This window comes from Xenopus laevis, chromosome 1S (genome assembly GCF_017654675.1).
Source record: "Xenopus laevis strain J_2021 chromosome 1S, Xenopus_laevis_v10.1, whole genome shotgun sequence".
NCBI lineage: Eukaryota > Metazoa > Chordata > Amphibia > Anura > Pipidae > Xenopus > Xenopus laevis.
In genome coordinates, this window is record NC_054372.1 from 186,519,748 (window position 1) to 186,544,947 (window position 25,200).

A 25,200-nucleotide genomic window follows, 5' to 3' on the forward strand; every position below is an offset into this window, starting at 1 on the left:
GGGCCGCCCCCTGGGATCGTAGGATTCACGGTGCACACAAACAAACCCTACATGTTAGGTCACATGAGCCAATTAACAAAGGGGTCCCCAACCTCCGAGCCGCGGACACTCCTGCACTGGGGCGATGAGCCCAGCCTATAAAAAGCATGCCAAATTGGGCCTCACCCCCGACACCGCCGACCCCACCACTAACACGCCGACCCCATCAATAAGATTTTTTGCAACGGTCCCTGGTACAAAAAAGGTTGGGGACTGCTGAATTAACAGAGTTGTGTCTTTTGCTCCCACACTTCTTCCTGTTATAGTTAGAGTTGCAGTATTTCTGGTCATGTGATCTCTGAGGCAGCACACAGACCATCACAAAATGGTGGTTCAAGGCAAGAGATGTTAAAGGGCAGTTTTTACTTAAATATATATTCCAGTTTGGTAAGATTCTTTAATATGCCAGTTAATTTGATATAAATCTGTTGCTCAAGTATTCATTTTGGGTTAGGGTTGCCACCTTTTGAAGCGCTTGAGACCGGGCAGGGGGCCGGGCCGTGACATAGGTAGGCGTGTCAGTGATGTCAGGGGGTAGGGCAATGACGCGCCAATCTACGATTAGCCGACCACCTTGTCAATCAGGGGAATCCAGCTCGGTTGTCTTTATTTGGCTTTTTTGACCCGGCAGCCCTTAAAAATACCGGGCTGACCGGGTCAAAACCGGAAAGGTTGAAACCCTATTTTGGGGGTATAGTTTTCCTTTAATATATGCTTTGTATTTTCTATCTACTTTCCTTCCCTGCAAACGGCTGCAATATAAATTCTATTCATATCGCTTTAGGAAAGCCTTTGGAGTGGGGGAGATGATTCTACCTGAAAGCAAATGTAAGAACTTATTTATTCAATTCAGTTCTCTCTTCCAACTTGCCAACCCAAGGTGTTTAGGCTTTACAGGGAAAACTCCAATTTACATTCCCTCATTTTAAGTTTTTCCACATTCTACTTTAGTTTTTGGTTCAAACAATAAATCATTTCAGTTGGTGTTTTTTTTCCGCAATTTTACATGTGTAGGGAAGTAGGGCAAAATTCTTGCACTTATTCCTCTGCAGTAGTTCCCTGTAATGGAGCTGGCACAAAGCCTGTGTAGTGTAAGCGGTTACCTAGCAACCGGCTGCACAGTGACCACAGTACTGCAGGAAGTTACACAGCAGCCGGGGAGGGGCCGGCAGGAAAAGGAAGCCGCAGAATCTAGCAGAAAGCAGCCTGGCAGAGAGAACCATGTGATGGACAGAGAGAACATCAGAAACATCAGACTAGATGGTAAATTGTCTTCTCTAATGTCTCCCTGCTTACTATATGGACAGAGTAGTGTCAGAGGCCCCTATCATGTTATACAGTTAGCATACCTCCCAATATTTAAGGTGGCCAATTGCAAGTTGTGCTTCTGTTTGACTCTCCTCTGAAGAGTGACAGCATGGGATCCTCAAAGCAACTCTCAAAAGATCCAAAAGCAAAGATTTTTCAGTAGAATGGTTTAAGGGGTTGGCTACAAAAAGCTATCTCAGAGGTTTAAATTGTCAGTTTCAATTGTAAGGAATGTAATCAGGAAATGGAAGGCCACAGGCACAGTTGCTGTAAAACCTGGGTCTGGCAGGCCAAGAAAAATACAGGAGCGGCATATGCAAAGGATTGTGAGAATGGTTACAGACAACCCAAAGATCACCTCCAAAGACCTGCAAGAACATCTTGCTGCAGATGGTGTATCTGTACATCGTTCTACAATGGTTATAGACAACCCAAAGATCACCTCCAAAGACCCGCAAGAACATCTTGCTGCAGATGGTGTATCTGTACATCGTTCTACAATTCAGCTCAATTTGCACAAAGAACATCTGTATGGCAGGGGGATGAGAAAGAAGCCCTTTCTGCACTCACACCACAAACAGAGTCACTTGTTGTATGCAAAAGCTCATTTAGACAAGCCGCAGTCATTTTGGAACAAAGTGCTTTGGACTGATGAGACAAAAATTGAGTTATTTGGTCATAACAAAAAGCACTTTGCATGGCGGAACAAGAACATCGCATTCCAAGAAAAACACCTGCTACCTACTGTCAAATTTGGTGGAGGTCCCATCATGCTGTGTGGCTAGTTCAGGGACTACTGGGGCCCTTGTTAAAGTCGAGGGTCGGATGAATTCAACCCAATATCATCAAATTCTTCAGGATAATGTTCAAGCATCAGTCACAAAGTTGAAGTTACGCAGGGGTTGGATATTCCAACAAGACAATGACCCTAAACACACTTGGAAATCTACAAAGACATTTATGCAGAGGGAGAAGTACAATATTCTGGAATGGCCGTCAAAGTCCCCCGACTTGAATATCATGGAAAATTTATGGGATGATTTGATTCTGGTGTATTTTTGCTAGTGACGGTCACTTTGCCCTTTAGTAAATCAGTGTCTTTAGTAAATCAGCATCACAAAGCTTGTGTAAAAAAGGGGTAATTATGTGATGGCAGTATCCCTTTAAGTTTTCTCCCAAGAACCGTTGAAAGCATTACCAGTATCTAGGTGCCATGAGAAAGATAAACAAATACTGTAGAAGTCACAAGACAACACAGGGAATCGGGTTATCCTGAGTAGGCTGAGATTGTTTATTTGTATTAAGGCGAGTGTATCTAAAGCAAATCTGGATAAACCTGAATGTGTCACTCACTCTTTACTTACTGTAATCATATCATTTTCCTCTTTGTAAGATTCCACTAAAAGTGATGCCGAGTCATTGCTATCAGTAATGGAAACATGTCAGTAACATTCAGAGAAATTCAAAGAATAACTTTTTGTTAATACTCCCCATACATTACTGATGTGTGTTCACATCAGATGCAAGGTAAAAAAAAACCCCACAAAAGAATAGAAAAAAGTGAAAGAAGAAGTGCAAATTGGCAAGGCAAGGAAGAGATCATTTTATGAGAAAATAACTCCTTAAAGGAATTCTGTCATGAGTTTCATGATGTAGTTTTATTTTTTAACTACACTGTTTACACTGCAAATAGTTCACTCTACAATATAACATTTCATTCCTGAACCAGCAAGTGTATTTTTTAGTTGCAATATTGGTCATTTTACCTGGTCATGTGCTTTCAGAAAGAGCCAGCACTTTAGGATGGAACTGCTTTCTGGCAGGCTGTTGTTTCTCCTACTCAATGTAACTGAATGTGTCACAGTGGAACCTGGATTTTACTATTGAGTGCTGTTCTTAGATAACTATTGTTATCTTGTGTTAGGGAGTTGTTATCTGGTTACCTTCCCATTGTTCTGTTGTTCTGTTCTGTGGCTGCTGGGGGGGGGGGGGAGGGTGATATCACTCCAACTTGCAGTACAGTTGTGACTGAAGTCTATCAGAGCACAAGTCACATGATTGGGGACAGCTTGGAAACTGACAATAAGTCTACCCCTATGTCAGTTTTTAAAAATTAAATATAAAAATATCTGTTTGTTCTTTTGATGCATTTTGATAAAAATAAACTGTTTTTCCCATGACAGTATCCATTTAAGAAACATTTCCATCAAGTTCAACCCATCCAAATGAACCCTGGTGCACTAGTGATGTGCAGGGGAGTAAATACAGAGGAAGTAGACCCTACAGTTGCAAGGGGCCCAGTAGCTATAGGGGCCCCATGAGGCCCTCATTAATATACATACATTTATATTTCAATTAATTATTGGCAAACTCTAGACATTTTGGGGGCCCCAAAAATATTTTGGTGTTGGGACCAGTAATATCTAGTTATGCCACTGCCTATACATGACCCTTACCTGCCTGCTCCCAGCCCAACCAGGCAAAGCGCCTCTATTTATGGACCTGTGCCATCCATCTCTCACATCACAAAATAGGGTGAGGTAGGCGCACACCTATAAATAGAGGCGGCCGGAAGTTGTGGCAAACACACCCGGCAAGCTGGTTGAAATTTTCTGTCTGACATGGTAGAGGGCTGATAACTTGACTTATCACTCATATGTGAAAAAAGTAATGCTAACAAACCCTCAGAACAAATACCAGGCTTATTTTCCACAAGCAGAGCAGGGCGAACACAGCCACAGTATGGCATACTCAAGTAGCATAGAGCAGGTAGAGTACGGCACACACACAGGGAGCATAGGGTAGGCAGAGTATGGCACATACAGGGAGCATAGGACAGGCAGAGTATGGCACACACAGGGAGCATAGGGCAGGCAGAGTATGGCACACACAGGGAGCATAGGGCAGGCAGAGTATGGCACATTCAGCGAGCATAGAGCAGGCATAGTATGGGCACATACAGGCAGGGGCGCGCCGCCAATGAGGCGAGCTGAGACGCTCGCCTCAGGCGGCAACGCCGAAGCGGTTTCCAGGGGCGGCAAAAAGCCGCTCCTGCACCTTTAAGAGCCGAATTTCCGGTTTTTAAACCGGAAATTCGGCTTTACTAATGCGAGAGAGCGCAATTGCATAGGACAGGCAGTTGCATAGGACAGGCAGAGTATGGCACACACAGGGAGCATAGGGCAGGCAGAGTATGGCACACACAGGGAGCATAGGGCAGGCAGAGTATGGCACATTCAGAGAGCATAGAGTAGGCATAGTATGGCACACACAGGTAGCATCGTACAGGCAGAGTAAGGCACAGACAGGGAGCATAGAGCAGGCATGGTATGGCACACACACAGGGAGCATAGGGAAGGCAGAACAGAACAGGAGACAGGGAAACCTATCAGAACCACTCTAAAATGTACTACATAGAGTAACACAGTGCTGGTGCACCCTCAGCAGTTTGTATGAGTGTGAACAGTTGAACAATGTGGGCAGTTTCAGTCTGGGTCTTGGTGTTAACAGTACAGGCTTTAGGGATGTGAACAATAGAGGTGTCACAGGTGTGAACAATACAGGGGATTACAGTCTGAATTTGAGGTTGAAACAATGCAGGAGCCAGTTAATCTCTGTAGTTTTAATTTTTAAATTTTAGACATGGTAAGCAGACACAGCAGGCAGGCTTTCATATGGGGGTCACACAAGGAGGGGTCACAGGCACATGCAGCCAGTTGGACAGACCTGCTCTAGTATAAAAGGGTGGCTTCTGGTGCACTGATCTTTTCGATGGTAGAGTTCCCTAATGTACTTGTGAACAAGAACAATATGGGGATAACAGTATTTCAGAAGATAGTGCAGCTCTGTAATCTACCAATTCCAATGGTACTTTCAACTAATGTAAATTCTGAAGAATCCCATTGTATACTACAGATCTTTCTGTTATCTGCTGTTTATCCTGTGTGCATTTTCTCCTCTTTCAGCTTTGAATGGCTGCCCCCATGACTACACAGTAGCTTCTATTTGTAAACTATAGTAGTGTTTCTGAAGCAAACACACAAGTGCAGCGCAACACTACATTATATTTTCAGTACTTTAGGACACTTTCATTGTTTGGTGTTACTGGTCCTTTAAACAAGAGAGAAGTACAATGACCTTTCTCATTATAAATCAGACATCCTAGTGGTTTAAACTCTGACTTTGACTTTACCTGTTGTTACCTGTTGTTGTTTATATGAGATGTCTAGGTGTGTGTTTTTATAAATGATGGATAACTGGGCAGGTTTTCTATTTTGAACACATAGGGGCACATTTACTTAGTTCGAGTGAAAGAATAGAATAAAAAAAACTTTGAATGATTTTTTGGGCTACTTCGACCATCGAATTGGCTACTTCGAACTTCGAACGATTCGAACTAAAAATTGTTAGACTATTCGACCATTCGATAGTCGAAGTACTGTCTCTTTAAAAAAAACTTCGACCCCCTACTTCGCCAAGTAAAACCTACCGAACCTACCGGTCCCCATAGGCTTTCTAAGCTTTTTTTGATCAAAGGAATTTCGTTAGATCGATGGATTAAAATCCTTCGAATCGTTCGATTCTAAGGATTTAATTGTTCGATCGAACAATTATTCCATCGATCGTTCGAACGAATATCGCAAAATTTTTAACTTTGACAGTCGAATATTGAGGATTAATTAACTCTCGATATTCGACCCTAAGTAAATCTGCCCCATACTGTCAGAGATATGGCTTGCATTAGGCAGTTTTTATATTTGGCAAGCACACCCACAAAGCACCTGATGATGCTAATACAGTGCCAGGAACAGAAAATTCACACGGGCAATTAAGATGTAATGAGTTTTTACTGTATGTGTGTGTGAATGCATATGTGAGATCTCGTTACAAACGATAGACAGAACCAGTTTTACAAAATAGATTATCTGGTTTTTATTCATATATATATTTATAACTTAACTGTTATTATGACATTTAAAATAAGGACACACGGCAAAATATTTTAAAAATATACATTCAATTAGATGTACAGGTAAAAAGTTTACAGAAAGACACACATTAGTCCTGAAGTTTAGGGATGCACCGAATCCAGGATTCGGTTCGGGATTCGGCCAGGATTCTACCTTTTTCAGCAGGATTCGGATTCGGCTGAACCAAATCCAAATCCTAATTTGCATATGCAAATTAGGGGTGGGGAGGGAAATCACATGAAAAATGTTTTCCCCTTCCCACCCCTAATTTGCATATGCAAATTCAGATTTGGTATTCGGCCAAATCTTTTGCGAAGGACTCGGGGGTTCGGCCGAATCCAAAATAGTGGATTCAGTGCATCCCTACTGCATTTATGAAAAGATGAATCTTAAATGAAACTATGGCTGCATTGTTTTCTGTACAGCGTATGCAAAATACCTTTCAGGATCCTAAAGTGTAAATGTTTGATGAAGCAGGGGATTGCTATTCCCAGTGGTGTAACTATAGAGGATCCTCTATAGCTAATAAGAAAACTCCCGCCGTCCCCAGACGCTCTATTACCTGCAGCAATAAAGGGGACACCAGTCAGGCGGGAGGATGGGGATAGAAGATTTTTTTGCAGCGCACTCTAGTTACCCACTGGCAATACCTTTAGTTTTCATGTTGCATTTATCTATTACAGAATTAAGTTCTCATGTAGTGCCTAGCCAAGATTTAGCCTAGTCCCCATTGCCTATTAAAAGAAAACATAATTCTAAGTAACTTTGCAGTATACATTCATTACACATTTTCTATGTTTTTTTAAGTTATTTGTATACAGGTATGGGATCCGTTATCCACAATCCCGTTATCCAGAAAGCTCCAAATTACGGAAAGGCCATCTCTCATAGGGGCAAATTCACTAAGAATCGAATTTGCGCCAGGCGCAACTTCGCCGCTCTTCGCTGCACTTCACCGCACTTCGCCAGGCGAATTTTCGCCAGCGCTCCGCAAATTCACTAAAATGCGAAGTTGTGCACAGGGGTAGCGAAAGGTTGCGGAGTTGCGCTAGCGTTGTTTCGCTATATTAAGCGAAGTTGCGCTAGCGAAGGCTAATTTGCATATGGCGCAAAATTCAAATTTCAATGGAGGAACACGTATCTGCACTACAAATGCCTAGAAAACCTTCAGATCTGCAAATAAAAATTTTATTTTGCCCTACACATGTGCCCACTGTCTAGGTAAGTTGCCATGAGTCAGGAAAAGTAGGGGGGAGGAAGGGGGACTTAGGAAGTCTATCGTAAAAGGTAGCGTTCACTACACTGCGCAAGTTAGTGAATTTGCGTAGTTTAGTCGCTAGCGAAGATTCGCATGGCGTAAGGTTGCGAAGTAACACTAGCGAAACTACGCCAGCATTCGTTAGTGAATTTGCGCAGTAGCGAAAATGCCAAACGCTAGCGAATTAACGCTAGCGTTCGGCGCTTCGCGCCTTAGTGAATTTGCCCCATAGACTCTATTTTATCCAAAAAATCCAAATTTTTAAAAATGATTTCCTTTTTCTCTGTAATAGTGATGGGCGAATTTTTCCAGTTTCGCCAAAAAATTTGCTAAACTCATTGAAGAAAATTATTTTGACGTGCATCAACAATTGTCATACGCACGCCTATATTGGCAGTCAGATTATTCTGATGCGCGGCCAAATTTTCGCAAATTTATTTTATATGGAAATCGCATCACTTTTTGTCACAAAACAAGGAAGTAAAAAATGTTTTCCCCTTTCCACCACTATTTTGCATATGCAAATTAGGATAAGGATTTGGTTCGGTATTCGGATGAATCTTTTGGGAAGGATTCGGATGTTCGGAATCCAAAATAGTAATCCCTACTAGAAAGCCACTATTTAGTGGGCTAGTGGGCTCTGTGTTATTGAATTGCCAGGGCCCTTTTTTGACTCCCAGTCCAGAGCTGGCTAGGCCCCTGCCCAGAATTCACAGCACAGGAGAGCAATGGCTAGATTTGAAAGCTTAGGAAGAATAGGGAACAACATCAGAGTTATTAACTTCACATTTATAGAGCTGGTATTGCATAGGGGCATTAACTACCCAGCAGCGTCTGTCTGGGGGGCCCAGGGCCTGCAGCCTCAGGGTCCACCCACACCATCTCCCAGGACTCTCAGCTGCAAAATACCTCTTTCCAGCGCAACTGGGGTCAGGGAGAGGGGTAAGGAAAGTGAGTACAGGGAGCGGGTCTGGTGCAGCAGGGCCCAAAAGAGCCAGGGCCCACCAGGTTTTTTCCCGGTGTCCCCCTGGCCCAGTCTGATTCGGCGGAATCTTTTGCGAAGGATTTGGGGGTTCGGCCAAATCCAAAATAGTGGATTCGGTGCATCACTAATAAAAATGATGATAGTTTCCCCTTTAACATTGAGGAAAGCAAAAGAGGGAAAGCCATTGGGACCAATATGAAATCTCATAATCAAATATTCATCTATTTGAAAATAGTTAAAAAATAAATAATCATTGCATATTTTAAAGCCCAAAAGATATCTGTTTGCCATCAATATGATGAGCTATCCATGCTTCTTTAATAAAGTATCTTCTTAGATTCCTATGAACACATGCAAACAACTCCAGATTTAAGGGATATAGAAGAACCTCATGAGAAGAACCCTATGTTTGGCCAGTCCAAAAGCTAAGGAGAAAGAAATTGCGGCCCACGCAGGAAAAACATAATCCGCGGTGCTCCAGTCAAGAGTTTGAGAATAGAAATGCATGGTCCAGGGTTCACTGAAGTCTTGAGTGAAAGTCCTATCTGAGGTATATACAGTACAAGAAGAGAGTGTGTAATTCACCCCACGTTTCCTATAGAAAGTCTTTGGCAGAATCTTCTATGAACTTCTCCAGTGGTGGGAAACAAATGTCTTTGCAGGGTCTAAACAGCCCCCTGAACAACAATACAGTCTCCATAATATTCAAACGTTGCAAACATGCTTTATGGTAAATCACGGCTGTGTCTTTGGCACATCTGTTTTTCCTTTGGTGACTTTAGTTCCAGTCTATAGATAATTTAGAACGAATGGCTGCGCCAATAGTAGATTCATCCTTCACATAGACTGCGCTGCTGTGTCATCTTACTCTACAACAAGGCAGAAATACTGGATGTCAGGAGTATATGACAGGCTGCCTTCTGATCCACTGATCATGCTCTGAATCAAAACAAAAATAAACATTTTCACCAGACCAGAAATCTATGAATATTCTAAAAACTTTTCTAGGAAATTTAAAGAAGATGTCAACTCAAAAATAAACTTTCCTGATGATGGAAAATGCAATTCTAAGCAGCTTCCCAATATACATTTATTACATCATTTTCAATGGTTTAAAGGAGAACTAAAGCTTAACTAAAGAAGTAGCTAGAAATGTGGTACATTATGTTTTTAGCTTCTGTACCAGCCCAAGGCAACCATAGCCCTTTAGTAGTAAAGATCTGTGTCTCCAAAGATGCCCCAGTAGCTCCTCATCTTCTTTTCTGCTGATTCACTGCACATGCTCTGTGCTGCTGTCACTTACTGAGCTTAGGGACCCAGTGACAATATACAGTACACATAGAATAGAAATGTCCCAATATAAGGCTGATTAGTAATTAATACAGATAATTACTACATGGCAGCACAGAAACCAGTGCAATTAGCATCAGAATTGAATAATCAGCATCCACTGTATAGAGCACTTGTAAGGCCCCATCTAGATTATGCCGTACAGTTTTGGTCTCCATCACTCAAACAGGACATTATTGTATTAGAGAGGGTACAGAGAAGGGCAACTAAGCTGGTGAAAGATATGGAAAATCTTAGCTATGAGGAAAGACTGGCCAAATTGGAGATGTTCACGCTGGAGAAGAGGCGCTTAAGGGGTGATATGAAAACTAAGTATAAATATATAAGGGGATCATATAATAATCTCTCTAATGCTTTATTTTCCAGCTGACACAAGGTCACCCATTCCGATTAGAAGAAAAGAGGTTCCGTCAAAATATTGGGAAGGGGTTTGTTACAGTGAGAGCTGTGAAGATGTGGAATTCTCTCCCTGAATCAGTGGTACAGGCTGATACATTAGATAGCTTTAAAGGAACAGTTCAGTGTAAAAATACAAACTAGATAAATAAATAGGCTGTGCAAAATAAAAAATGTATCTAATATAGTTAGTTAGCCAAAAATGTAATGTATAAAGGCTGGAGTGACTGGATGTCTAACATAATAGCCAGAACACTACTTCCTGTTTTCAGCTCTCTTGGTTTCCACTGATTAGTTACCAGGCAATAACCAATCAGTGACTTGAGGGGGGGGCCACATGGGTCATTTCTGTTGCCTTTGAATCTGAGCTGAATGCGGAGGATCAGTTACAAACTCACTGAACAGTTATGTCCCATGTCGCTGACTAAAGAGTTAGAGAGCTGAAAAGCAGGAAGTTGGTTTCTGTTCTGTTAGACATCCAGTCACTCCAGCCTTTATACATTACATTTTTGGCTAACTTACTATATTAGAAACATATTTATTTTGCACAGGTTATCTATTTATCCAGTTTTTATTTTCACACTGAACTGTTCCTTTAAGAAGGGGTTGGATGGCTTTTTTGCAAGTGAGAAAAGACGTGGTTATGAAAGATAGCTTATAATACCTTATAATAAGTTGATCCAGGGACTAGTCCCATTGCCATGTTGGAGTCAGGAAGGAATTTTTCCGCCTCTGAGGCAAATTGGAGAGGCTTCAGATGGGGTTTTTGCCTTCCTCTGGATCAACTGGCAGTTAGGCAAGTTATATATAGAGTTATACGGTTGAGCTTGATGGACGTATCTTTTTTCAACCTAACTTACTATGTTACTTCTGTTTGAAAATACCTTTGGGTGAAGAGTATGAATATATATATATATATATATATATATATAAAATATCAAAACAGGGGGGCTGTGGGAGCACTCTAAAGGCTTTAAAGTATATATATATATATATATATATATATATATATATATATATATATATATATATATATATATATATATATATATATATATATATATATATATATATATAAGTATAATAAATGCTATTGCATGTGTACCCAAAACAGGGGTTATTTTGTTACAAAGTTATGATCATAAAATTGATAAGCCACCATACCACGTCAAGGTAAACCCCAAATGGCGGTCCCTAACTTGTTTTATTTTTATGTGCATTTTAGCATTAACTGTAATCAATGTCCATTGAACGCTGTTTTTTCACTGAGGGCTAAAATCCTCCCCAGCCAGCAATCAGGCTTTTAAAGGAGAGATATTCCCTAAACAAACGCCCAATTTAAAAGCATAGGATCACCACTAGTTTAAAAGCCTGATTGCTGGCTGGGGAGGATTTAGCCCTCAGTGAAAAAACAGCGTTCAATGGACATTGATTACAGTTAATGCTAAAATGCACATAAAAAATAAAACAAGTTAGGGACCGCCATTTGGGGTTTACCTTGACGTGGTATGGTGGCTTATCAATTTTATGATCATAACTTTGTAACAAAATAACCCCTGTTTTGGGTACATATAAGGACCAACTGCACAATTTCTGGACAACTTTGCAGCCTGGCTTCCTTACTTTCTTTCATCTAACATCCCATCCATCATATTAGGTGACTTTAATATACCCATTAACAACATCAACAACTCTTCTGTCTCTAAACTTCTTTCACTAACCTCCTCCCTAGGCTTATCTTTGTGCTCAGACTCCCCCTCTCACTCCAATGGTAATGCTCTGGATCTCATATTTACCAGACTCTGTTCAACCTCCAATTTTACTAACTCCCCATTTCCCCTCTCTGATCACAATATGCTCACATTTCAACTCTCACTAACTCCTTCCTCACCCCCTGCTATTCCCCAAACACGTACTTACCGTGACTTGCAAGCTGTAGACGTGTCACATCTCTCTTCTTCCTTTGACTCTCTTCACTCTAATATCTCAGCCATCTCATGTCCTAATGTGGCTACCTCTGTCTACTATAGTACTCTCACCACTGCCCTAAATGAGCTTGCTCCTATAAAAACTAAACGTTCTCGACCCAAACCACTTCAACCTTGGCATACTGCTCATACAAAAGCGCTCCAAAGACACTCACGTGCACTTGAGCGTCGCTGGCGCAAATCCCGTTCAGAATCAGACTTTTGGAGCTACAAATCCGCCCTGCGCTCCTTTAACACCAGCCTCTTCCAAGCCAAACAAACATACTTTACTTCACTCATTAACTCCCTTTCTAAAAAACCAGCACAACTTTTCTCCACCTTTAACACTCTCCTTTCCCCTTCTCCACCCCCTCCATGCACATCTGTCTCTGCTCAAGATATTGCTGAGCACTTCAAAAACAAAATTGACACTATCAGAAGGGACATTACACTACTCAACCCCCCTAGACTTCCACCACCCTCCCTCCACACTGCCCAGTCTCTCCTGTGCTCCTTCACCCCTGTCACTGATGAGGAAGTCTCAAAGCTTCTGGCTTCTTCTCACCTTACCACCTGCCCGCTTGATCCAATTCCCTCGAAACTTCTCCGCAATACCAATCCTTGTCTAATCAAAGCCTTAACTCACCTATTTAATCTTTCGCTCTCAACTGGACTGTTTCCTTCTCAACTAAAACATGCTCTTGTCACCCCCATTCTGAAAAAACCCTCTCTTGATCCCTCCAATCTTGACAACCTCCGACCTATCTCTCTGCTACCTTTCATCTCTAAACTACTTGAGCGCCTAGTCTACAACCGACTTACCTCATTCCTCTCTGACAATAACCTGCTGGACCCCCTACAATCTGGTTTTAAGCCACAACACTCCACGGAAACTGCCCTGACTCGACTAACTAATGACCTTTTAACCGCTAAAGCCAACAATCATTTCTCACTACTAATACTGCTTGACCTCTCAGCCGCATTTGACACTGTAGATCACCCTCTCCTCCTCCAGTCCCTCCAGTCACTTGGCCTTCGTGACACAGCCCTGTCCTGGTTCTCTTCTTACATCACCAATCGTTCCTTCAGTGTCTCCTACAATGGAGTATCATCTTCTCCCCTACCTCTTTCTGTTGGAGTTCCTCAAGGCTCTGTCCTGGACCATTACTATTCTCCCTCTATACTTCCTCCCTTGGCAAATTAATAAATTCGTATGGTTTCCACTACCACCTCTATGCTGACGATACTCAAATCTATCTCTCATCTCCTGATCTCAACCCAGAACTCCTAACTCGCGTCTCCTCCTGCCTGTCCGCTATCTCTACCTGGATGTCGCAACGCTACCTTAAATTAAACCTCTCTAAAACTGAAATGGTTCTCTTTCCTCCAAGAAACACCAGTAGCATCCCCGAAGTATCCATCATAGTTAACAATTCCACTATCACCCCCTCTCCCAGGCCCGGTGCCTTGGGGTTATCCGAGATTCTGCCCTGTCATTCACTCCTCATATCCAGTCACTTATTAAATCATGTCACTTCCACCTAAGGAACATATCCAAAATACGATCATTTATCACCCAAGACGCTGCCAAAATTCTTATTCACTCTCTCATCATATCGCGTCTAGACTACTGTAACTCTCTTTTAATGGCCTCCCCCTCCAGAGACTGTCACCTCTCCAGTCCATAATGAACACTGCTGCAAGGCTCATACACCTCAGCAACCGCTCATCCTCTGCCTCGCCATTCTGTCAATCCCTGCACTGGCTTCCATTACCTTTCAGAATCAAATTCAAATTAATGACACTGACTTTCAAAGTACTTCACAACTCTGCTCCACCCTACATCTCTGAACTCATCTCTATATACTCACCCACTCGCTTACTTCGCTCCTCTACTGACCTGCTACTCAACTCTTCTCTCATTACCTCCTCACATGCTCGCATTCAAGACTTTGGAAGGGCTGCACCCTTCCTCTGGAATGCTCTCCCACGATCTGTCCGACTTTCTCCCAACCTTTCTGCTTTCAAAAATCTCTGAAAACGCACTTCTTTCGAGAAGCCTACCCTCACTCTGCTTAACTACCAAACGCAACACCACATACAACACCACATTTCTCACCCACTTACTTCGATCTTGCCCACTCCCACACCTTGTGTATTACTCCCTTCCCTTTAGACTGTATGCCTATGCATAGGGTCTTCCTCACCTCTTTGTACCTGTATTGATTGTGATGTTTGTTACTCCATATATTCTATGTATGTAATTCATGTGATGTAGTTGTATAATCACAGTTACTTTACAGTGCTACGCAATATGTTGGCGCTATATAAATACATGTTAATAATAATAATAATAAAATATGCAATAGCATTTATTATACTTATATATATATATATATATATATATATATATATATATATATATATAGTACTTTAAAGCCTTTAGAGTGCTCCCACAACCCCCCTGTTTTTTTTTTTTATATATATTATATATATATATATATATATATATATATATATATATATATATATATATATATATATATATATATATATAATATATATATATATATATATATATATAATCTTAAGTTCCACTAAACAATAGGCTGAGTGAGGCTTCACTTCACTGTGAGTTTACAAAGTAATTGCAGATTTATTTCCTGTTGACAAATGCCTTAAATTGAAACGTACCAGAAAGGCTACGGTGAATCAAAGTCATTTCATCTTCATCTTCAGAGTCACTGTTGATAAGTTGAAAACGCGATTCTGCCTCAGCTTGAGTGGTCTCAGCCTTCCGTTGGCTGCTGCTCCGCAGAGCGACAAGGCGGTGGTGAATGGCAGCAAAGAGACGCCCTGCATCCTTCACACTTGCCTAGAGAGAAAAATTATACCAATTAAAGGCCATTTAGAACAGGGGGGCTGATGTCTTAATATGCTACTTTGTTAAAGATGATCTATTCCGAGGGGTTTAAAAGGTTTTAAAAATAAATGGAAGAGTGCAGTGTTGACTGTGATTTTTTTTACCCCAACCTAAATGTGACTGAAGTTTCTTATGTTAGTTGTCAATATAAACAAAAACTACTTGAATAAAAAAAAAATGAATAGATTTGCCTCCCCAGGCCATTTTACCTGAATTTTATTTTGTAATACTTATTAACTAATTATTTGTGTGCTGTATGAACCAGGCAAGAAGAGGTCTTTTTGCGTTGCATTTTACTCTCTGTGTTCTGTAAAGAGAGTTGGGAAGAGAATTATAAACATGTATGAGATCGGTTATCTGGAAACCAGTTATCCATTATTATATCCTCTCCCACAGAATCTATTTTAAGCAAATAATTCTAATTTTAAAATAGATTGTTGGCAAAACAATCCTATTGGGTTTATTTCATTCAATCAATTTTAAAATTAGAATTATTTGCTTAAAGGGATCCTGTCATGGGAAAACATGTTTTTTTTCAAAACACATCAGTTAATAGTGCTGCTCCAGCAGAATTCTGCACTGAAATCCATTTCTCAAAAGAGCAAACAGATTTTTTTTATATTCAATTTTGAAATCTGACATGGGGCTAGACATATTGTCAATTTCCCAGCTGTCCCCAGTCATGTGACTTGTGCTCTGATAAACTTCAATCACTCTTTACTGCTGTACTGCAAGTTGGAGTGATATCATCCCCCCCCAGCAGCCTAAGAAAAGAACAATGGTAAGGTAACCAGATAGCAGCTCCCTAACACAGTAGATCTAAGAACAACACTCAATAGTAAAATTCAGGTCCCACTAAGATTGATTAAGTTAAGGTGGCCATACATGGGCCGATAAAAGCTGCCAACAGACCGAGTCGGCAGCTTATTGGCCTGTGTATGGGGCCCCCCCGACGGGCTTCCCCGATCGAGATCTGGCCGAAAGTCGGCCAGATCTTGATCGGATGGGACTAAAAATCCCATTAATCGTGGCCGCATCTGTTCGTTGAGGCGGTCCCGCGATCCGACCGCCCGTTCCGATTCGTTAGGATCCAATCGTTGGGCCCTAGGGCCCACGATCGGATCAGCCAGATATTGCTCACCTCAAGGTGGGCATATTGGAGAGAGATCCGCTTGTTTGGCGACATCGAAGAAATAACAGCCTGCCAGGCACAAGTCACATGACTGGGGGCAGCTGGGAAACTGACAATATGCCTAGCCCCATGTCAGATTTCAAATTTTAATTAAAAAAAAATCTATTTGCTCTTTTGAGAATTGGATTTCAGTGAAGAATTCTGCTGGAGCAGCACTATTAACTGATGTGTTTTGAAAAAAAAACATGTTTTCCCCATGACAGTATCCCTTTAAAATGGACTCTGTGGGAGAGGACCTTCTTATAATATGGAACTTTCTGGATAACTGGTTCCTTTAAACAGTGTCGGACTGACCCATCGGGATACCAGGAAAACTCCCGGTGGGCCCAGGTGTCAGTGGGCCTCTTGCTTCTTACCATTTGGCCTATTTCATGGTCATTCCCTATTTCTTTATGGGGCTTAATAATGGAAGAATAGAGTATAGTATATAGAGATAAAAGACTAGGAGAAAAAAATGTTGAATGAGAAGAGGAGGAATAATAGTTTGTTAAGTGGGCACATGGCGTAAGGGTCTCTGTGGGCCCCTGGCATCCCAGTCCGACACTGCCTTTAAATAAATTTTAGCAGATTTGTGGTATAGTGATCGAAATTATAGAAATATCCCTTATCCAAAAAAAACCAGGTCCCAAGCATTCTGGATAGTTGATCCTATACCTGTACAACATAATTTACGCTTTCTCTTCAAGTACAACAATTATTATTTATTAAAAAGCAAGATTGCAAATCATCCCCCTTTACCCCACACTGACTCTACAGATTGGGAGAGAGGGTATAAACAAGTGCTGCTCATCTTGCACTTTATTTTGAATAGCAATACTTATTTCATGTAGAATAGTATCCAGGCTATAAAATATTATTTACTGGACTCGTATCAAATTTGAATTTTACATGTGTATTTCAGTAGGATTTTTATTATAAAAATACACTTACATTAATTCAAAACGTTAACATATCAGAAAATCAAAAAAGCAACAAACCCACCCATACACCCTCCTGTGTATTTCAGTAGGGACAGAGGAAATGATTCATCTGCGGCCTTTTCTTGCCATTATCTTACCTGGACTAAGAAAACTTTGAGGCTGTGGTCCATAAGGTCGGTGGCCATAATACGCAGGACCTTTCTGCTCGCCCTCTCTAACTTCATTTGCTCAAAGATTTTGCTGTTTAAAAGGAGCTTCAAACTGCCGTGGTTTCGCATCACTGCAATGACAAAGAATAACACACGATTTAGATTCCCTGCCTAAAGATCATTCCTCAGAGGTCCTATAGCTTGACGCAGAGTTAAAGCAGTTACAAGTAAAAATGTAATGAAATCCTAAATAGAAAACAAGATTGTCACTTTAGTTGAGTGTTTTGTTTACAATGTGAGAAGTCATCTCGAAGAAAAATGAGCCGTTTGATCAAAAGACAAAAAAAACAAAGAAGTGGCGTTGGGCAGATTTTGGTAGCAGTTTCAGCATTCACTCTGACCAGTTAGTTTACCCACAAGAACCTTTCCCACTATATCCTGAATCTTTCTTAGTGTCTTTTGTTTCTCCTTAAAGGGAAGCTATCGCGAAAACGAACATTTTATATAAGCTTCATCGTATTGAAATAAGAAACTTTCTAAATATAATCAATTAAATATTCTCCATCGTTTCTGAAATAATCAAGTTTATTTTTACTATTCCCAAATCAGCATCTGTTTCTCTTCATTCTGTCTTCATGCAGCAGTTGGGTGTCAGATATTCATTGAAAGTGAAGGTGGCCATAGACCGACATCGCCAAACGAGCGGATCTTTCCCCGATATGCCATTAAGGAGCCTGGCTATATCGGGGGTAATCTGAACCTGATTACGATGTGCAATGGGCTCTGGTGGGCTCTGGCGGGATCGGTCGGGTCAAAATTAAACGAAAGATGTCGGCACTCTCCACACACGATCCGAAAATCCTACGAATCCTCAATTCGTACGATAGGATCTGTGCGTCTATGGCAAGCTTTTGATCCAATATATCTTATAGGGGGGCTTCCTTTCCTAGCAGATGAATTAGAGCTCACTCAAATAACTGATTCCAGTACAAACAAAATCTAACAAAATCACTGCCTTTTGCACAAATCCTGCATGTAGAGAGACATGATTTCTGGTGATTTTAATAGCACAAACTCTAATACATCTTCTAGGCAAAATGAGCCCCCCTATAAGATATATTGGGTCTGTCAATGAATATCTGCCACAAAGATGTGTTTTCAGGTGTATGTAGGAGAGCAAATGGCCATTTCTAGCTCCATCCAAAATACAGTAAGTAACAATAATGATAAATCCTATTTGTAAATAATAATGATTAAGAATCCACTGTAAAAAAAAAAGCCACCATATTAATATAATGAATACTATACCAAAGAAATCATTAAAACTTTTATGATCTTTAAGATTATAAAATCGTTTATCAAGCATCGAAAATAGATAATCGTTTTTAAAAAGTACGCAAAAAATAAACACAAACCGCTAACTTGCATTTTCTATTGTAAACGGCAACCATGGAGGAGTTAGGAGTCATTCAGAGTTTATTCTGATCAACAAACTGGCAGTGTTTATGTCTTGATGGAAACCTTATTAGGCATGTAAAGTCTAAAATAGAATAAGGCTAGAAATGCTGTATTTTGTATACTAAATATCAACATGAACTTACTGCACCACAAGCCTAATCAAACAAATAATTTATGCTTTCAAAGTTGGCCACAGGGGGTCACCATCTTGTAACTTTGTTATACATCTTTGCAAGACTAAGACTGTGCACATGCTCAGTGTGGTCTGGGCTGCTTAGGATCATCATAAACAAAGCTGCTTGAGTTCTGCATGGCTGGGAAGTAAGCGGGGCTCCCCCTGCTGTTCATAAGTATGATTGTTTCCCTGCTCAGCAGTTAGGGACCGTCTGACAATTCCTATCCACAGCAGTAAATGAAGGCAGAATTTCACTGCATACAGTCAGGTTTCTCATAAAAATGGTGCACATTTTTTAATTAAAGTATATTGGAGATAGGTTTCTTTTTCATTAAAGAAAGTAAAAATGGGATTTTATTTTTTTGTCTTTACATGCCCTTTAATATCGGCCACAAGTTAGCCTATTATTAACTTCTAATGACATCCCAGCTCTGTGACACCATAAGAAAGAAGCAGAAGAAGTGGAGCAATTTTTCTCCAATAAAAGCACTTTGCAGTCGAAGTTTACTGCTTTGGATTTGTCCTGCATTCTACTATAATTCGTTGACCAGAAGAAAGAAGCCACCAGTACCACATTGTAGATATCAAACCATAATGTTGGCTCTATCATGACATTATACCTTTATAACATTAGAAGCATGCCAGAATACTAATTAGCTACAACAAAACTAATTTATAGGTTTCCTTGGAAAGATGGAATATAACACAGCCTTTTTGCAATACTTTTGGTTCATGCAACCAAAGAACCACGAATGATTATATTCGGGAAATTAGAAACTATAAGATGCCATCCATGGGCCATCATTGCAACAGACCTGGGATGATGAACAGTCTCTGCACCTCCAGTCTGTTTTCTCTCTCCCGTTATTTTTTTTTTATCTTGCCTTATGAGCAAATATAAAAGTGCCTTTTACCTCTCCCTTGGGCCGCCAACTTTTCCTGCTAAGTGGCAGGACTTTCTGCTGCCACAGCCCCACACTTTCCCTCCATGCTGAGTCGGTATTTCTGGAACAGCAAGTCACTGAGAGGAAAAAGTCAACACAATATTTAAAGCAGCAGGAAGAGGATTTGCAGGCTGCCATGTGTCCGGGAAGCATTAGCGTGCTATTCTGAGCATCTTTATTTTGGGTGTGCCTGCCTCGTCTATGAAATACAACGTGTACTGTAAGAGGCCATGTGACCTAAAACCTTCCAACCCAATCCTGTGTCACGAGCAAATTCTACCTGCGGCCTACTTCATGATGTCTGTGTTGTAAGGAACGAACAGAAGTTGTCAGAATGACAAAGCAGAAAGCATCAAGAAGACAGGACATTGCTGAAAAAGTTTATCATAAGCCAACATCGTTTATCATCATACGTCTGACGGAACATGTGAAGGTGTTTATAAATCACATGTCCCATCAGTCTTTGGGACAAGGAAAGCTAAACTAAAGAAGTAGCTAGAAATGTGGTACATTATGTTTTGGGCTTCTGTACCAGCCCAAGGCAATCACAGCCCTTTAGCAGTAAAGATCTGTGTCTCCAAAGATACCCCAGTAGCTCCAGGGCCGGATTTACATAGTGGGCACCCCTAGGCCCGCTGTCGTTCGTCACCCCCTTACGCTCCCTTTTATTTGCTCAATTTTCATCATTGTGACAGAAGCAATAGGGATTGGAGCACGGGAGATTAAAAAACTATTTTATCTAAGCCCATCCCCAATGTTGCTGAACCAATGTGGGTGTGGTTGGGCAACATGCCGCCCCCCCTAAAATCCTGCCCCCCTAGGCCCGGGCCTAGGTGGCCTCTCCACAAATCCGGGCCTGAGTAGCTCCCCATCTTCTTTTCTGCTGATTCACTGCACATGCTCTGTGCTGCTGTCACTTACTGAGCTTAGGGACCCACTCACAATATACAGTACACATAGAATAGAAATGTCACAATATAAGGCTGATTAGTAATTAATACAGATAATTACTACATGGCAGCACAGAAACCAGTGCAATTAGCATCAGAATTTAATAATCAGCAAACCTGTAGCATCAGCTTATATTACAGGGGAAGCTCATTTTCTGCTGGATAATTAGTGATGAGCCCTAAGCTTAACTTCTCAACAGCCAATCAGAGCCCACTGAGCATGTGAGTGTCACAGACACTTTCCAAGATGGTGACCCCCTGTGACAAGTTTGAAGTCCTGGATTATTGCTGCTATTGACAAGCTGAAACTTTAGCCTCGTGCAATAAGTTCACTATATAAAACATGCCATTTTTAGCCGGGGCGCGCCGCCAATGAGGCGAGCTGAGCCGCTCGCCTCAGACGGCAGCGCCTGAAAGGATTCCAGGGGCGGCAAAAAGCCGCTCCTGCACCTTTAAGAGCCGAATTTCCGGTTTTTGAACCGGAAATTCGGCTGTACTATTGCGAGAGAGCGCAATTGCGCTCTCCACAATAGTGTTTCTGCCTCGCCTCCCGACGCGTAAGTTGGTGAGGGGGGGCGGCATTGCAGGAGCCGCCTCAGGCAGCTCCTTAGTCAGAATCGCCGCTGTTTTTAGCCCTATTCATTTTTTAGGGTTTATTTGTCTTTTAAGGCTTCCAGTTGCATTGATTTATGAGCAGCACATACCTATTCGAGACTGGAAAATTCCATTGTCACTTTCAGCTTGGTCATTAAGCCGCAGGTACCCCCGACCTCTTTCTGTCCACGTCAGAGTGTCTTTGTTAAAAACGAAAAGCTTGCAGTTTATCTAGAAACAACGAAATCAGACATTTTAGTAAGCTTCCTACATCTGTGCCACGTAGCCTGCCTTTTTACATATGTACTAGTGCATCCCTACAAGTGAACCTGCATCCCTACATCTGTGCAACCTGACTTTCTACATGTGCACCAGTGCACTCAGAGTACATTTTGATCAGATTTTGTGGGTCAGACTTGATCAGATCTTGCCATGCAACAGTACGAAATTTTGTAGGATCCTACAAAATCTGATCCCCCCCTAATCTAAAGCCGAATCAGTTAAAGTTGGAGGGTGTACTTTGTTCACGCAGCTACATCCAACAGTCAATGTATTTTAATGGGAAAAAAATGTCGGACACACCATCAGATTTTAGCTCGTCGGATGAAGATGCAGCATGTTTGTTCTAATCTGAAAGTCATGTCACGTTGGATGGAAAAAATTCCATGTAGTTTACACATCAAATTTTTTTCAGTCCCATTATATTTTTGACCCATTCAACTGCATCTGATTTGTAGGATTCATTTTCTCAATCCGACACCATCCTACAAAATCTCCCCTGGAGTTTAGTCCTAAATGTTGCCCTGAGCACTGGACATGCATCACTACAATTGTGCCAGTATTTTTATCTTGCCTTTCTACATTTGTACTTGGACATTCAGCATGCATCCCTACATGTAGGCCTTTGCATCAGGCATGTATCTCTACATGTGGGCCTACACATTGGGCATGCATCCTACATGTATACCAGTGCGTTTAGCATGATCCCAGCATGTGGGCCTGTGCACTTGGAATTCATCCCTACATGTGTTCCAGTACATTCAGCATGATCCCTGTATGTGTGCCAGTGCATTTAGCATGATCCCTACACGTGGTTTGTGTGTATGGCATGTATCCTTACTAGTGCACCGAATCGACCAATTTGGATTCGGCCGAACCCCAGAATCCTTCGCGAAAGATTCGGCTGAATACCGAACCGAATCCTTATTTGCATCTGCAAATTAGGGGTGGGAAGGAGAACATTTTTTACTTCCTTGCTTTGTGACAAAAAGTCAAACAATTTCCCTCCCTTCGGTTCGGCCGGGCAGAAGGATTTAGCCGAATCCGAATCCTGCAGAAAAAGGCAGAATCCTGGACGAATCCCGAACTGAATCCTGGATTTGGTGCATCGCTAATCCTTACGGTTTATTCAATGCTGTGCCAGTTTGCAAAATAGAGAAAAAAAAAGATAGCAATCCTGTCTCTTGGCTAAATCAGTCTGTAAGGTGTAGACCAATAAAAAATATCCCATCGATATAAGGAAGGACAAACCTGTAAAACATTGCGCTCAGACTCTTCTCCAGTTATGATTTGCATCTGATTCAGTTCATACTTGACTCTGGGTTTGGAGGTGTAGGCGGCGGCAGATTCAATGAGGCTGGTGCATGTTTTCCCACCATTCCCTACAGGAAAGTGAGGGGATAGAGTTGGTTGCAGCAGTAGAGAACTTTTTGCAGACATGATCTGGATGTCATCCACCCATACCCAATTATAATCTGGTAAACGTCAATGAAATGCTATTGAAATGTTGTCATTCACTGAAATTGTACTTCTTTGATGACTATTTCTAATTTGGTCTGTCTTACCAGGAACCAGGGCAGCCATCAGGGGGGGACAGGGGGGAGAGTTCTAGGGGGCCCTGAGGGTAAGGGGGGGCTCGGCCACGCCACACTTACTTGATTAGCCTGGCCCCCCAACTTTCTGAGAGCTGCTGACTTCGGGAAGGCATGGGCATTTAAGGGGCCCTGGCCACCAATTTTCTCATAATATGGGGGGGGGGCTGGCCACCAATTTTTTTTTCTCATGTGGGGTCCTAGCCACCAATATTTTTTAATGGGGGGGCCCTGGCCACAAATGTTTTTTTATTGGGGCCCTGACCACCAATATCTTTTTAATTTTTATTAAGATGTGGGAACCCTAGCCACCAATATCTTTTTTGTTTTTTTACTGTTTGGTGGGGAGGACGGAACTGTAGGTTGGGCTTGCGGTGGGGGCCCAGGAAGTTTTGTCGTATGGGGCCCTGCAATTTCTGATGGCGGTCCTGCCAGGAACCTTAAGAAAACCTGGCCACATTTAATAACTCAACTTATTACAGAATGAAAATGTTTTACTTGCACGGTTGCAACAGAATGTTTTATAATAGTAACCTTCCATATATATATATATATATATATATATATTGTCCAGCATCACTTACGTGGATAAGGCCAGCTCCTGTGAGATGTCAATGATCGGGAAGAGGCTGCTTCCCACTTCCCTTGGGCTTTACTGCTCTGGGAACACAAAGGTCTCCTCGGGCTCTGGCAGTAGAACAGATACATTATAAATGTCTTATAGTTACTTTCTATCACTGCTACATCAAGTGCCTCTGCCCATGGATCAATATATTTTCTGAATGCTTGTCTTGAGTGTATGCAATGTTAAATTCACCAAATTGACACTTTCAAATGGCTGAAAGAGTTAGGGACAGATTTATCAAAAGTGATATTAGAGCTCTCCACAATAAAACCCACTTTCCATTGAATCCTATGGGATTTTTAGAATCATATTTATCAGTGGGGGAAAAATTGAGTTCACTAGTTGATACAAGAGCCGTTAGTTCCTGCAAAATATATCCTTAATTAAATGTATCTTCACTAATCCTCTCTCAGCATCTGTTTCTCTTCAATCTCTTTTCATGCAGAAGTTGGGTGACAGATATTCATTGACAGTTAGAACCAATATATCTAATAGGGGGGCTCCTTTTGCCTAGAAGATGTATTAGAGCTCACTATTAAAATCACCAGACATCATGTCTCTCTACATGCAGGATTTGTGCAAAAGACAGTTATTTTGTTTGTAGTGGAATCAGTTATTTGAGTGAGCTCTAATACAGTCTGATTCAAATTATTCCAAGGGTATAGGTTTGATAAATCTCGAAATTCAAACTCAAATTAAAATTTCAAACGAGTTTGGCTAATTCACAATTTGAATTTGAGAGCTTTGACCAAAAATTGTTTCTGAAAATTCGAATTTGAATTTCCTATTCGACCCTTAATAAATCTGCCCCTTACAGTTTGTGTTTAGTGATGTTATCACTTACAATTAGTGCTTAGTGATGTCACGTGTGTTTCAATGACTCATTGAAACTTGAATTTTAAAAATGATGTACCGAAGAGTTCTGTGACCTGTATAAAATCAATCAGCCTGCGGCCTTGTGCCATTATATGGTATTGGAAGTCCTTATATTTTAAATAAGGGGTACATCATTCCCTATATCAGTGATCCCCAACCAGTGGCTCGTGAGCAACATGTTGCTCACCAACCCCTTGGATGTTGCTTTGTGTGACCTCAAACCAGATGCTAAATTTGGAATTCCAGACTT

At 41.3% G+C, this 25,200-nt stretch overlaps 1 protein-coding gene across 1 annotated transcript in view; it reads right to left on the reverse strand.

Moving 5' to 3' along the window:
• Nucleotides 1-7,838: 7,838 nt before the first annotated feature.
• Nucleotides 7,839-25,200, reverse strand: part of ranbp3l.S (RAN binding protein 3-like S homeolog) — a 41,375-nt gene continuing 24,013 nt past the window's right edge. Inside the window, exons 10-15 of the mRNA XM_018244523.2 lie at nt 24,034-24,136; nt 23,109-23,239; nt 21,689-21,809; nt 17,446-17,588; nt 14,968-15,148; nt 7,839-9,499 (exon numbers count right to left, since the gene is read on the reverse strand). Of these exons, the coding sequence (XP_018100012.1) occupies nt 9,456-9,499; nt 14,968-15,148; nt 17,446-17,588; nt 21,689-21,809; nt 23,109-23,239; nt 24,034-24,136 (723 nt within the window). The 3' untranslated portion in view covers nt 7,839-9,455. The remainder of the gene's footprint in view (nt 9,500-14,967; nt 15,149-17,445; nt 17,589-21,688; nt 21,810-23,108; nt 23,240-24,033; nt 24,137-25,200) is intronic.